We start from the raw sequence: 16,879 nt of genomic DNA on the forward strand, positions 1-16,879 counted from the left end.
CACGCAGAGGGGAGGGAGCCTCCCGTATCTGTGTTGCCTTCCATTTACGCAGCTGATGCAGATGATTTCATCCAATTTTGTACACTGATTTTCAAGTGAAATAGTGACTTATGATGTGTCTTCCATGAAAGGTAATGTATTTTTATCAGGTGTATTCAATTACTGTTATACACTGATTGTCTACCGTCTTGTGATTAGAAATGCTCCTGCATCGCGCTTCAACATTTGTGACAATTTTTATGACCCGGGTAATATTGTCAATTAATATTGTAATATTTAGTTAAACTGTGTCTGCAATGTGTTTATTGGATTATTCTTACATCCAAGCTTATCAAAATTTGTCTCACTGTTCAGGTTTAGAACTGGAAATTTTTACTATCAGAAACTGCACGAGATTAAACCCATTTCATAACGAAAAGTGAACACTCAGTCGGGACGCCGTCGGTTGCCTTATTTCTGATTTCTACGCCAAACCTTTTTATGTTACTCAGCTCTGTTCCCATGCCGTGCTTTTTGTGTTACTTTGTTTCCCATGTTGCTTTCCGGGAAAAGATTATCCTCTGGCAGTTACAATTCAAAAGAAATCTTTTGTGAAAGGTGAAAAGTGACAGGAGTGAAAATGTGTTGAGTACCGTGTTATGATATGGCATATGATAATTCATAAATGAATTAATATAGGCCTACGCTGTTTGAATTTTTGACAGTTTTAGGATAAGGGGGCTGTTGTAGTATAACAGCATTCCATAATGGGAGGTTACTCTGACAGTAGTGATGAAGATCGAAGACGAAGGAAGAAGAAAAAGAGGAGGTCTTTGTCGAGGTAAATTACTGGTTACTGTCACAATCTGATAGTATGCAGTCACATGGTAGGCTGATGTCGATTCATTGAAGTATCTTAAATCATCTGAGAGGCGCTTCAAGGATAAATGCAGACCTAACTCAATTTATTACAACTCCTGTAGGAAGCAGTCATAATCATTTTCAGTTTACAGAATATGCAATTACATGAGATTCCTAGTCTCCAGTCACAACTCACATGCCACTTTACCTAGCTGACCAGTAAGGTAGGTGGCTCGAATCCAGCTCTCTTCAGCCTGAAGGGGATAGTGCAACGACTGGTTGACCCGTATCAGTATAATGGCTCGGGCGAGGCGGCTTACTTGTCTTCGGTAAGTCGTCTCAGTGAAGCAGCACTAAATAAAAGAGTGGTGGAAATCCATCCTGCAACAAAGAGGCACATTACACGTACATGCACCCTAATGATTCCTTTGTCGTCATATGACTGAAAAATTGTTGAGTACGACGTTAAACCCCAAGCACTCACTCACTCACTCACTCGAATCCAGCTCTTGTCAAGGGCGGTGATTTACTTGAATCAGTTTTGCATAATAATAAATATAGCATACATGACAGAGCAAGGATGGATCTGGTGGCATTAAACAGAACATTAGCTTCAAAAACAAAAATAATAATAAAATAAAGAGGAAGGTTTCACAGTTAAAGGGCAAGATAATCTTTGTTGTACAACACATTTGTTTCGGATGAATTGATTAGGTAAAATTATATCCTCTTGAGTTCAAAAACAAGATCTTCTAATTTTCATATACAGATCCAGAGAAGCCAGTGTAGGTTCGTCAGTCAGTAGCCGAAAATCAGCAAAGCACAAGTCAAAGAAAAAGAAGCGACAGCGATCCAGAAGCAGATCCCCTGATGCCAAATACAGCAGACGAAGATCTAGATCTCCGAGTCGAGACAGAGGCTACAGAAGGTCAAGGTCAAGATCAAGAGGGTACGATAGACGATCCAGATCAAGGTCATATGATAGAGGTCGCAGACGTTCAAGGAGCAGGAGTCGTGGACGTGGTTCGTACAGCAGAGAGAGAAAATACCGTAGGTCTCGAAGCAGAGACAGGCGATCCAGGTCAAGAAGTTTTTCGAGAAAAAGGTCCTACAGTCATGACAGAAGATCAGGATCCCGTGGTTCTACCAGGCACAGGTATTAATGTAGAGTGGAACCCATTGAATACTGTGTTTGACCTAAACTTTCATCCATGACAAAGTTGCTCATTTTTTGTCCAATTTTCAGAGTTTTATTGATCATGGATTTAAGTTGTTTTAAGTTTTGTTTGTAAAAAGTTTATATCCAACAGCAGCATTCAGTGTTCAAAACATGATTTGAATTCCTATTTGTTTCTACATCAGTAATTAAAAAGTTTTGTTAATAATTTAAAACCTCTCCAGTTTGACATGTGAAGGGCTGTGAACAACCTCACACATAGTTGTGAGTTTCCCCTGGGTTCTGCCCATTTTCACCCGAACATAAGGCTGGCTTCCGTGTAAAAGTGAAATATTCTTGTTGCGTAAAACAGCAATCAAATAAATAAATAAATAATTTAATGCTGAAAAATTTCTAGATACAGTTCAAATGACTGCCTGTCAACTATTCAAACTCCTCCAACTCATTCCTAGCTCTACTTGAGATTTGGTTAAAAATATGCACTAAGTGCTTACAGAAGTAAGTCTGTACAAAAACATAAATACATACAAAATTGAGGGTGCATAAAAGAGAGTGTGTGCAAAAGTAATTGTGTACAAAAGGTAACTGTATTAGATTTAAGGATCAGTATCATGTATTAGCTAACAAATAGGTAATGTCATTTCTTTTCTAGGGGGAGGCGCTCTAGAAGTTCTTCTCAAGATAGCCGATTGGACGCTTTTAAGAAAGACAAAGAGTAAGTTTTATATCACTAAAATTAAGAATCAGAAAATTACAGTAGCCCTTTCTCGACAATTCAGTGGTCTTTTTCATCGCATTTATATTCTGCTCTAAATATTCTTTTCAGTCAGTCATTTTATTTACAAGAGGTCTGAATTTTTAATTTGACCTGAAATCTACGTAAGAATTTCATTTGTTTTTAGTGACCCATGTGCTCAAGTTCCTGGGTTTTCAGACATGGTAAGTCTTTGTCTATCCTTTTTTTGGACTAGATCAAGGGAGGCAACTGTGGTTTGTGATCTGTAGACGTGTTCTAAAAGTTGTCCCCCCTCCAGCCTTTTAAAAAAGGAATTGGAACTAATGTTTTCCTTATCAATGTTCGTAGCACTCATTGAGTAGATTTCAGACAGTTAGCAGTGTCATGGAATTCAATTTGAATCTATTCAATACTCTCTTGAATTTATTCAATACTTTGTCACAAGATACTTACTGTTCTGATACGTGTGAAAATAGACATAATCCGTGTAAGCCAACAAACCAGCAGAATACCTCAGGAAAAGAATACAAATTTTCTTTGATCAAAGTGGAGATGTGTCTCCATTGATGTTCACAAAATTTACACGGAGGTAAGGTGTCAACTACCGACTCCAACGAAATAAAAACTTTTTCAGCAAAACCTGGCATCATTAATGGCCCACAGATAAACCATAAATATACTCCACACTCAAAATGTGATCTCTGCCCACGGATTTGGTAAAATTTCTGTTCACCTCCCCATATCGTTCAGTTACAGTGACTTTTACAACAACAACCATGCTACAGTCATTTCAGTTGATCATTCTTGATTACGGTAATTAGTCATTTGTGTCCGATTCGTGGGATCTTTCAGCAGAGGTAGTAGAGGGCTCTGTCTGAGGAGAGCAAGGGAGTAGAAGCAAATTGGGGATGTGAACCGGGCACTTCCTTCATCTGACCACCATTGTAATATTACAAATAACCCTAATAAATCCTCACTCTGTTTCAGACGCCAGCAGATCAGGCTAAAGTGAGGATGCAGTTGGCCTTAAGAGCTGCAGGTGAGAACTTTAGCATCTGATGATTTTTTAATCTTGTTGTCCCCTATCAAAAAGGTTTGTAAATGCCCATCCCACCCTGAACGTAGCTATTGTCTGCTCAACTTTCCCCAAAGGGAGCTTCTGCAAATCATAGATTTTGCACACACTTTCAAAATATACACATTGCCTTCTTCTTCCATTTGTTGCCAAATGATCTTTTTTTTTTATATTTACTGATGCTGGATTTTTTACCTGTTTAGCATGTCCTCCTTCTTTTTGGGTGGGTGTAAACACCAGTCAAATAACTAAGTAAGTAAAATGGGGTGGATTTCTCTGTAATCAACTCATCCTAGCAAGAGAAGCTTTTGGCCCTGGGCTCACGAAGTGATTTTAGACTTTAGTCAAAATGTTAATCATTAAATTTGGCCTGTTGTTTTAGCTGAAATTTGTTGTACGATTTGTTGTACCAAGAAGAATTTACATTGTCTAGCAATATTTTGACCATGGGAAGAACCAAGATTGCAGGTTTCAAAGTCATGCAGATTGTTACTAACATTAAAATAGGGCAATAAAATTAATCTGTGATTCTGTCATATAATTTATGATTTTTGCAAGCCTTTGATAGCAATTTGTTTTACGGTTGTTAAGTTAGATAAGATGCAGGGCTTTTTGTGGTGAAGGGGGTTAGGGTCATAATACATGCACTTGTGCTTATGTAACAGGGTGTGTCTGTACATCAGTGTGTGTCATGATACTGTCACCAGTTTCATACATCAGTGTGTGTCATGATACTGTCACCAGTTTCATACATCAGTATGCATCATGATACTGGCATCAGTCTTTATACATCAGTGTGCATCATAACAGTTTCATCAGTGTGCGTCATGATACTGTCACCAGTTTCATACATCAGTGTGCGTCATGACACTGTCATCAGTTTCATCAGTGTGCGTCATGATACTGTCACCAGTTTCATACATCGGTGTGCATCATGATACTGGTATCAGTTTCATACATCGGTGTGCGTCATGACACTGTCACCAGTTTCATACATCAGTGTGCATCATGATACTGTCATCAGTTTCATACATCAGTGTGTGTCATGACACTGTCATCAGTCTTTATACATCAGTGTGTGTCATGATACTGTCACCAGTCTTTATACATCAGTGTGCATCATGATACTGTCATCAGTCTTTATACATCAGTATGCATCATGATACTGGCATCAGTTTCATACATCAGTGTGTGTCATGATACTGTCACCAGTTTCATACATCAGTATGCATTATGATACTGGCATCAGTTTCATACATCAGTGTGTGTCATGATACTGTCACCAGTTTCATACATCAGTGTGTGTCATGATACTGTCACCAGCTTCATACATCAGTGTGTGTCATGATACTGTCACCAGTTTCATACATCAGTATGCATCATGATACTGGCATCAGTCTTTATACATCAGTGTGCATCATGATACTGTCACCAGCTTCATACATCAGTGTACGTCATGATACTGTCATCAGTTTCATACATCAGTATGCATCATGATACTGGCATCAGTCTTTATACATCAGTGTGCATCATGATACTGTCATCAGTGTGCGTCATGATACTGTCACCAGTTTCATACATCAGTGTGTGTCATGATACTGGCATCAGTCTTTATACATCAGTGTGCATCATAACAGTTTCATCAGTGTGCGTCATGATACTGTCACCAGTTTCATACATCAGTATGCATCATGATACTGGCATCAGTCTTTATACATCAGTGTGCATCATAACAGTTTCATCAGTGTGCGTCATGATACTGTCACCAGTTTCATACATCAGTGTGTGTCATGATACTGGCATCAGTCTTTATACATCAGTGTGCATCATAACAGTTTCATCAGTGTGCGTCATGATACTGTCACCAGTTTCATACATCAGTATGCATCATGATACTGGCATCAGTCTTTATACATCAGTGTGCATCATAACAGTTTCATCAGTGTGCGTCATGATACTGTCACCAGTTTCATACATCGGTGTGCATCATGATACTGGTATCAGTTTCATACATCGGTGTGCGTCATGACACTGTCACCAGTTTCATACATCAGTGTGCATCATGATACTGTCATCAGTTTCATACATCAGTGTGCATCATGATACTGTCACTAGTTTCATACATCGGTGTGCATCATGATACTGTCATCAGTTTCATACATCGGTGTGCATCATGATACTGTCATCAGTTTCATGCATTGGTGTGCATCATGACACTGTCATCAGTTTCATCAGTGTGCGTCATGATACTGTCACCAGTTTCATACATCGGTGTGCATCATGATACTGTCATCAGTTTCATACATCGGTGTGCGTCATGACACTGTCACCAGTTTCATACATCAGTGTGCATCACGATACTGGCATCAGTCTTTATACATCAGTGTGCATCATGACACTGTCATCAGTTTCATCAGTGTGCGTCATGATACTGTCACCAGTTTCATACATCAGTGTGCATCATGATACTGTCATCAGTTTCATACATCGGTGTGCGTCATGATACTGTCACCAGTTTCATACATCAGTGTGCGTCATGATACTGTCATCAGTTTCATACATCAGTGTGCATCATGATACTGTCATCAGTTTCATACATCGGTGTGCGTCATGATACTGTCACCAGTTTCATACATCAGTGTGCATCATGATACTGTCATCAGTTTCATACATCGGTGTGCGTCATGATACTGTCACCAGTTTCATACATCAGTGTGCGTCATGATACTGTCATCAGTTTCATGCATCGGTGTGCATCATGATACTGTCATCAGTTTCATACATCAGTGTGCATCATGATACTGTCATCAGTTTCATACATCGTTGTGCGTCATGATACTGTCACCAGTTTCATACATCGGTGTGCGTCATGATACTGTCACCAGTTTCATACATCGTTGTGCATCATGATACTGTCATCAGTTTCATACATCAGTGTGCATCATGATACTGTCGTCAGTCTCATACATCGGTGTGCGTCATGATACTGTTGTCAGTTTCATACATCGATGTGCATCATGATACTGTCACCAGTTTCATACATCAATGTGCGTCATGATACTGTCGTCAGTTTCATACATCGGTGTGCATCATGATACTGTCATCAGTTTCATACATCGTTGTGCGTCATGATACTGTCATCAGTTTCATACATCAATGTGCGTCCTGATACTGTCGTCAGTTTCATACATCGGTGTGCATCATGATACTGTCATCAGTTTCATACATCGGTGTGCGTCATGACACTCATCAGTTTCATACATCCTTGTGCGTCATGACACTGTCACCAGTTTCATACATCGGTGTGCATCATGATACTGTCATCAGTTTCATACATCGGTGTGCATCGTGATACTGTCATCAGTTTCATACATCGTTGTGCGTCATGATACTGTCACCAGTTTCATACATCGGTGTGCGTCATGATACTGTCACCAGTTTCATACATCGTTGTGCATCATGATACTGTCATCAGTTTCATACATCAGTGTGCATCATGATACTGTCGTCAGTCTCATACATCGGTGTGCGTCATGATACTGTTGTCAGTTTCATACATCGGTGTGCATCATGATACTGTCATCAGTTTCATACATCGGTGTGTGTCATGATACTGTCGTCAGTTTCATACATCAGTGTGCATCATGATACTGTCATCAGTTTCATACATCAGTGTGCGTCATGATACTGTCATCAGTTTCATACATCGGTGTGCGTCATGACACTGTCACCAGTTTCATATATCAGTGTGCATCATGATACTGGCATCAGTCTTTATACATCAGTGTGCATCATGACAGTTTCATCAGTGTGCGTCATGATACTGTCACCAGTTTCATACGTCGGTGTGCATCATGATACTGTCATCAGTTTCATACATCGTTGTGCGTCATGATACTGTCATCAGTTTCATACATCAATGTGCGTCATGATACTGTCGTCAGTTTCATACATCGGTGTGCATCATGATACTGTCATCAGTTTCGTACATCGGTGTGCATCATGATACTGTTATCAGTTTCATACATCGGTGTGCGTCATGATACTGTTGTCAGTTTCATACATCAGTGTGCATCATGATACTGTCGTCAGTCTCATACATCGGTGTGCGTCATGATACTGTCATCAGTTTCATACATCGGTGTGCGTCATGACACTGTCACCAGTTTCATATATCAGTGTGCATCATGATACTGGCATCAGTCTTTATACATCAGTGTGCATCATGACAGTTTCATCAGTGTGCGTCATGATACTGTCACCAGTTTCATACGTCGGTGTGCGTCATGATACTGTCACCAGTTTCATACATTGTTGTGCATCATGATACTGTCATCAGTTTCATACATCAGTGTGCATCATGATACTGTCGTCAGTCTCATACATCGGTGTGCGTCATGATACTGTCATCAGTTTCGTACATCGGTGTGCATCATGATACTGTCACCAGTTTCATACATCGGTGTGCGTCATGATACTGTCATCAGTTTCATACATCGTTGTGCGTCATGACACTGTCACCAGTTTCATACATCGGTGTGCGTCATGATACTGTCACCAGTTTCATACATCAGTGTGCGTCATGACACTGTCATTAGTTTCATCAGTGTGCGTCATGATACTGTCACCAGTTTCATACATCGGTGTGCATCATGATACTGGTATCAGTTTCATACATCGGTGTGCGTCATGACACTGTCACCAGTTTCATACATCAATGTGCATCATGATACTGTCATCAGTTTCATACATCAGTGTGCATCATGATACTGTCACTAGTTTCATACATCGGTGTGCATCATGATACTGTCATCAGTTTCATACATCGGTGTGCATCATGATACTGTCATCAGTTTCATGCATTGGTGTGCATCATGACACTGTCATCAGTTTCATCAGTGTGCGTCATGATACTGTCACCAGTTTCATACATCGGTGTGCATCATGATACTGTCATCAGTTTCATACATCGGTGTGCGTCATGATACTGTCACCAGTTTCATACATCGGTGTGCGTCATGACACTGTCATCAGTTTCATACATCGGTGTGCGTCATGATACTGTCATCAGTTTCATACATCAGTGTGCATCATGACACTGTCATAAGTTTAATCAGTGTGCGTCATGATACTGTCACCAGTTTCATACATCGGTGTGCGTCATGATACTGTCATCAGTTTCATACATCGTTGTGCGTCATGACACTGTCACCAGTTTCATACATCGGTGTGCATCATGATACTGTCATCAGTTTCATACATCGGTGTGCATCATGACACTGTCATCAGTTTAATCAGTGTGCGTCATGATACTGTCACCAGTTTCATACATCGGTGTGTATCATGATACTGTCATCAGTTTCATACATCGTTGTGCGTCATGATACTGTCATCAGTTTCATACATCGGTGTGCGTCATGACACTCATCAGTTTCATACATCGGTGTGCGTCATGACACTGTCACCAGTTTCATACATCAGTGTGCGTCATGATACTGTCATCAGTTTCATACATCGGTGTGCGTCATGACACTGTCACCAGTTTCATATATCAGTGTGCATCATGATACTGGCATCAGTCTTTATACATCAGTGTGCATCATGACAGTTTCATCAGTGTGCGTCATGATACTGTCACCAGTTTCATACGTCGGTGTGCGTCATGATACTGTCACCAGTTTTATACATCGTTGTGCATCATGATACTGTCATCAGTTTCATACATCAGTGTGCATCATGATACTGTCGTCAGTCTCATACATCGGTGTGCATCATGATACTGTCATCAGTTTCGTACATCGGTGTGCATCATGATACTGTTATCAGTTTCATACATCGGTGTGCGTCATGATACTGTTGTCAGTTTCATACATCAGTGTGCATCATGATACTGTCGTCAGTCTCATACATCGGTGTGCGTCATGATACTGTCATCAGTTTCATACATCGGTGTGCGTCATGACACTGTCACCAGTTTCATATATCAGTGTGCATCATGATACTGTCATCAGTTTCATACATCAGTGTGCATCATGATACTGTCACTAGTTTCATACATCGGTGTGCATCATGATACTGTCATCAGTTTCATACATCGGTGTGCATCATGATACTGTCATCAGTTTCATGCATTGGTGTGCATCATGACACTGTCATCAGTTTCATCAGTGTGCGTCATGATACTGTCACCAGTTTCATACATCGGTGTGCATCATGATACTGTCATCAGTTTCATACATCGGTGTGCGTCATGACACTGTCACCAGTTTCATACATCAGTGTGCATCACGATACTGGCATCAGTCTTTATACATCAGTGTGCATCATGACACTGTCATCAGTTTCATCAGTGTGCGTCATGATACTGTCGTCAGTTTCATACATCGGTGTGCATCATGATACTGTCATCAGTTTCATACATCGTTGTGCGTCATGATACTGTCATCAGTTTCATACATCAATGTGCGTCATGATACTGTCGTCAGTTTCATACATCGGTGTGCATCATGATACTGTCATCAGTTTCATACATCGGTGTGCGTCATGACACTCATCAGTTTCATACATCCTTGTGCGTCATGACACTGTCACCAGTTTCATACATCGGTGTGCATCATGATACTGTCATCAGTTTCATACATCGGTGTGCATCATGATACTGTCATCAGTTTCATACATCGTTGTGCGTCATGATACTGTCACCAGTTTCATACATCGGTGTGCGTCATGATACTGTCACCAGTTTCATACATCGTTGTGCATCATGATACTGTCATCAGTTTCATACATCAGTGTGCATCATGATACTGTCGTCAGTCTCATACATCGGTGTGCGTCATGATACTGTTGTCAGTTTCATACATCGATGTGCATCATGATACTGTCACCAGTTTCATACATCAATGTGCGTCATGATACTGTCATCAGTTTCATACATCGGTGTGCATCATGATACTGTCATCAGTTTCATACATCGTTGTGCGTCATGATACTGTCATCAGTTTCATACATCGGTGTGCGTCATGACACTCATCAGTTTCATACATCGGTGTGCGTCATGACACTGTCACCAGTTTCATACATCAGTGTGCGTCATGATACTGTCATCAGTTTCATACATCGGTGTGCGTCATGACACTGTCACCAGTTTCATATATCAGTGTGCATCATGATACTGGCATCAGTCTTTATACATCAGTGTGCATCATGACAGTTTCATCAGTGTGCGTCATGATACTGTCACCAGTTTCATACGTCGGTGTGCGTCATGATACTGTCACCAGTTTTATACATCGTTGTTCATCATGATACTGTCATCAGTTTCATACATCAGTGTGCATCATGATACTGTCGTCAGTCTCATACATCGGTGTGCGTCATGATACTGTCATCAGTTTCGTACATCGGTGTGCATCATGATACTGTTATCAGTTTCATACATCGGTGTGCGTCATGATACTGTTGTCAGTTTCATACATCAGTGTGCATCATGATACTGTCGTCAGTCTCATACATCGGTGTGCATCATGATACTGTCATCAGTTTCATACATCGGTGTGCGTCATGACACTGTCACCAGTTTCATATATCAGTGTGCATCATGATACTGGCATCAGTCTTTATACATCAGTGTGCATCATAACAGTTTCATCAGTGTGCGTCATGATACTGTCACCAGTTTCATACGTCGGTGTGCGTCATGATACTGTCACCAGTTTCATACATTGTTGTGCATCATGATACTGTCATCAGTTTCATACATCAGTGTGCATCATGATACTGTCGTCAGTCTCATACATCGGTGTGCGTCATGATACTGTCATCAGTTTCGTACATCGGTGTGCATCATGATACTGTCACCAGTTTCATACATCGGTGTGCGTCATGATACTGTCATCAGTTTCATACATCGTTGTGCGTCATGACACTGTCACCAGTTTCATACATCGATGTGCATCATGATACTGGCATCAGTCTTTATACATCAGTGTGCGTCATGACACTGTCACCAGTTTCATACATCAGTGTGCATCATGACACTGTCATAAGTTTAATCAGTGTGCGTCATGATACTGTCACCAGTTTCATACATCGGTGTGCGTCATGACACTGTCATCAGTTTCATACATCGGTGTGCATCATGATACTGTCATCAGTTTCATACATCAGTGTGCATCATGACACTGTCATAAGTTTAATCAGTGTGCGTCATGATACTGTCACCAGTTTCATACATCGGTGTGCGTCATGATACTGTCACCAGTTTCATACATCAGTGTGCATCATGATACTGTCATCAGTTTCATACATCGGTGTGCGTCATGACACTGTCATCAGTTTCATACATCGGTGTGCATCATGACACTGTCATAAGTTTCATCAGTGTGCGTCATGATACTGTCACCAGTTTCATACATCGGTGTGCGTCATGACACTGTCATCAGTTTCATACATCGGTGTGCATCATGATACTGTCATCAGTTTCATACATCGGTGTGCATCATGATACTGTCATCAGTTTCATACATCAGTGTGCATCATGACACTGTCATCAGTTTCATACATCAGTGTGCGTCATGATACTGTCATCAGTCACACCTATTGGTATGTATACGACAAGCGACAAGTTTTCAGTTTTGTGACAACCTTTTAATCCCTACTTTTCCAGCTGCTGCGGATGAGAAGCTGAAAGAACAGGGAGTATTATTAAACCCTAAGGCTGCTATGAGCGCTGGAGAGCAGAGGAAGTTCAATCAGGCAGTGCAATCCATCGAGAAAGAAAGCTTTGCTCCTGCTGCTTTCACCTCTAATAGAGACGATCCTTCCACTAAAGAGGTATGCTACTGATAATCTGAAATGTGCAATTATTCTTTAGTTGCAGTAAATGGCCTAAAATTTTGTCCACAGCTGTGTTGCAGATTTTGCCCTGTTTTAGGAGATCTGTTTACATGTAGCTTAAAGAGGTGTTTTGAGGTCTGTGTGGAAGACAAGACAATATTTTGTTGAAAAAGTTTCAGCGCAGAAATGAATATTTTATACCATTTTCTTGAATCTCTTTGGGTGAAAGTTTGGGTCATTTACCAAAGGTATTTTGTTCTTGACATCACTGAAACGCACATGCATAGAATTCCAAACCGAGTTTGTTGTCGTTGTAGGAAGATGAGTTGGGAAGATCCCGCTTGGAGAGGAATCACGACACGGCCATCTTTGGTTCCACCAAACTGGACATCAAGCTCGACCCGTCAGAGAGAACGAATGTTGTGTACAATGGGGCCATGTCCCTGGCACATCCTAATGTGAGTATTATTTTTTTTCTTCAATGCATGAAGGCTTTTTTTGTATTTAGGCTTACTGTCAATGATATTGGGTCATGTTTCATGGCAGTCTTTCCTTGAAGTAGGCCAGTGGCAGAGCGAACATAAGTGGGTGTCCTCTCAGGCCCTGGCGGCTTGAATCTGATTTGTAGACAGTATATGAAATATGTGAGACATAGGTACCTGACAAGGGCGTTGGTCCGTATCCAATAAGCCTCCTACAGGTGACATACACCTCGTAAGGGCGGTGGTCTGTACCCAATAAGCCTCCTACAAGTGACATACACCTGGCAAGGGCAGTGGTCCGTGCCCAATAAGCCTCCTACAAGTGACTTACACCTGACAAGGGCCGTGGTCCGTACCCAATAAGCCTCCTACAGGTGACATACACCTGACAAGGGCCGTGGTCCGTACCCAATAAGCCTCCTAAAAGTGACGTACACCTGACAAGGGCGGTTGTCCGTGCCCAATAAGCCTCCTACAAGTGACATACACCTGACAAGGGCCGTGGTCCGTGCCCAATAAGCCTCCTACAGGTGACCTACACCTGACAAGGGCGGTTGTCCATGCCCAATAAGCCTCCTACAAGTGAGGTACACCTGACAAGGGCCGTGGTCCGTGCCCAATAAGCCTCCTACAGGTGATCTACACCTGACAAGGGCCGTGGTCCGTGCCCAATAAGCCTCCTACAGGTGACATACACCTGACAAGGGCAGTGGTCCATGCCCAATAAGCCTCCTACCAGTGACATACACCTGACAAAGGCGGTGGTCCGTGCCCAATAAGCCTCCTACAGGTGACATACACCTGACAAGGGCAGTGGTCTGTGCCCAATAAGCCTCCTACACGTGACATACACCTGACAAGGGCAGTGGTCCATACCCAATAAGCCTCCTACAGGTGACATACACCTGGTAAGGGCGGTGGTCCGTACCCAATAAGCCTCCTACAAGTGACGTACACCTGGCAAGGGCGTTGACCTGTACCCAATAATCCTCTTACCAGTGACATACACCTGACAACGGCAGTGGTCCGTGCCCAATAAGCCTCCCACAAGTGACATACACCTGACAAGGGCTGTGGTCCGTGCCCAATAAGCCTCCTACAGGTGACATACACCTGACAAGGGTCGTGGTCCGTACCCAATAAGCCTCCTACAGGTGACATACACCTGACAAGGGCCGTGGTCTGTGCCCAATAAGCCTCCTACAAGTGACATACACCTGACAAAGGCAGTGGTCCGTGCCCAATAAATGTCCTACAAGTGACATACATCTGACAAGTGCCGTGGTGCGTACCCAATAAGCCTCCTACAAGTGACATACACCTGACAAGGGTCGTGGTCCGTACCCAATATGCCTCCTACAAGTGACATACACCTGACAAGGGTCGTGGTCCGTGCCCAATAAGCCTCCTACCAGTGACATACACCTGGCAAGGGCAGTGGTCCGTGCCCAATAAGCCTCCCACAAGTGACATACACCTGACAAAGGCGGTGGTCCGCACCCAATAAATGTCCTACAAGTGACGTACACCTGGCAAGGGCGTTGACATGTACCCAATAATCCTCTTACCATTGACATACACCTGACAAAGGCAGTGGTCCGCACCCAATAAATATTCTACAAGTGACATACACCTGACAAGGGCGGTGGTCCGTGCCCAATAAGCCTCCTACCAGTGACATACTCCTGACAAGGGCGGTGGTCCATACCCAATAAGCCCCCTACAGGTGACATACACCTAACAAGGGCAGTGGCCCGTACACAGTAAGAGTCCTACAGGTGACATAATTGTGTTGTGTATTGTGTAGTTGCTAACCACTATCTTGTAAATGTGATAACCGTGGATTCAGGGTATTTACCTAAGTAGAGTTGTGTATAGTGTAGTTTTTAACTATCGTCTTGTGGTATTGTGATCACCATTGATACAGGGTATATACCTAAGTGGAGTTGTGTATTGTGTAGTTTGTAACTACCATTTTGTGAATGTGATAACCATTGATTCAGGGTATTTACCTAAGTGGAGTTGTGTATAGTGTAGTTTTTCACTACCATCTTGTGAATGTTATAACCCTTGATGCAGGGTATATACCTAAGTGGAGTTGTGTATAGTGTAGTTTTTAACTACCATGTTGAGAATGTGATAACCGTTGATACATGGTATATATATAAGTAGAGTTGTGTATTGTGTAGTTTTTAACTACCATCTTGTGAATGTTATAACCCTTGATACAGGGTATATACCTAAGTGGAGTTGTGTATTGTGTAGTTTTTAACTACCATCTTGAGAATGTGATAACCATTGATACATGGTATATACCTAAGTGGAGTTGTGTATAGTGTAGTTTTTAACTATCGTCTTGTGGTATTGTGATCACCATTGATACATGGTATATACCTAAGTGGAGTTGTGTATAGTGTAGTTTTTAATTACCATCTTGTGAATGTTATAACCCTTGATACAGGGTATATACCTAAGTGGAGTTGTGTATTGTGTAGTTTTTAACTACCATCTTGAGAATGTGATAACCGTTGATACATGGTATATACCTAAGTGGAGTTGTGTATTGTGTAGTTTGTAACTACCATCTTGAGAATGTGATAACCGTTGATACATGGTATATACCTAAGAGGTGATATCAGAAACTGAATAAGCCTTGTATCCCCTTTTTCTTTCAGCTTCAAAAAACCACACAAGAGAAGATGAGCCAGTGGATAGAGAAACTAACAGCTTTGAGGAGAAAGAAACTGGAAGGGGATATGCTATCATGACATTGAATATTCATTGATATGAAAAAACTGAAAGACTGAAGAGCGGATGTTGTTTTTAGATAGCTTCTTTGAGAATGAAGAATGCACAATGCAGGGCTGGACTAAATAACAAATGACTAAAATTATTAAATTGAATACCACATGCAAATACCCTTCTGTACGTCTGTGTGTCAACAGTGAACATTGAAAACCAACACGTTGCCTGAGAAGTTGTAAAGGTAAATGATGGATCGGATTCGATTGTACAATTCTGATATTTTCCTGCTTCAGCATTTGATCCTCTAAATAAAACGTCTCAGAACTTATGGATGAAAAAGTCTGATGAAATATTCAAACCTCAGTCTTATGTCTTAACAGTAAAGAGGCATCGGAGTTTTAACTCAGTATAATTATTTGATTCATGTTTAACAGCACTTGAGGAATGTTTCGTCTGTATGACCACCCCGGTCATAAGCGGAGTGAACAAGAGTACCTACATGCTCTTTGCCAAGTGACTTGGCTGCAGCATTACCAGATGGGCTGCAACAAAAGCAACGTTGTAGGCCATCAAGGCTCTACCTGGAAGTGAGATTTATAGTTCTTGCCATGAAGTATACATGTAAAAGTTTCAAGGTCATGACAAAAGTCACTTCAGGGATGAAATACATGCTAAAACCATACATGTTAAGACCATACATGTTAAACCACACAAGCTAAGACCATACGTGGTAAGACCATACATGCTAAGTCCATACATGTTAAGACCATACATGCTAAAGCCATGCCTGCGAAGACTGGACATGCTAAGACCATACATGTGAAGTCCATACATGTTAAGTTCATACATGTTCCACGCTAAGATCATACATGTTAAAACCATACATGCTAAGACCATGCATGCTGAGACTGTACATGTTAAGATCATAAATGTTAAGACCATAAATGTTAAGACCATACATGTTAAGACCATATATGCTAAGACCA

At 41.4% G+C, this 16,879-nt stretch overlaps 1 protein-coding gene across 2 annotated transcripts; it reads left to right on the top strand.

Annotated features, from left to right (window-relative positions):
- The first annotated feature begins 14 nt into the window (after positions 1 to 14).
- On the top strand, positions 15 to 16,222 carry LOC135479071 (serine/Arginine-related protein 53-like). 2 transcript variants are annotated; one of them, XM_064758789.1, is made up of 9 exons: positions 15 to 131; positions 705 to 820; positions 1,610 to 1,996; positions 2,670 to 2,732; positions 2,920 to 2,956; positions 3,741 to 3,792; positions 12,497 to 12,663; positions 12,984 to 13,124; positions 15,824 to 16,222. In XM_064758789.1, exons 2-9 carry the CDS (start codon positions 747 to 749, stop codon positions 15,914 to 15,916), a joined length of 1,014 nt encoding a protein of 337 aa, XP_064614859.1. In that variant the 5' UTR covers positions 15 to 131; positions 705 to 746; the 3' UTR covers positions 15,917 to 16,222. The 2 variants fall into 2 exon arrangements, with proteins under 2 accessions (XP_064614859.1, XP_064614860.1); XM_064758790.1 differs by lacking the exon at positions 15 to 131 and adding an exon at positions 229 to 248.
- Positions 16,223 to 16,879: the final 657 nt, after the last annotated feature.

This window comes from Liolophura sinensis, chromosome 12 (assembly GCF_032854445.1).
Source record: "Liolophura sinensis isolate JHLJ2023 chromosome 12, CUHK_Ljap_v2, whole genome shotgun sequence".
Classification (NCBI taxonomy): domain Eukaryota; kingdom Metazoa; phylum Mollusca; class Polyplacophora; order Chitonida; family Chitonidae; genus Liolophura; species Liolophura sinensis.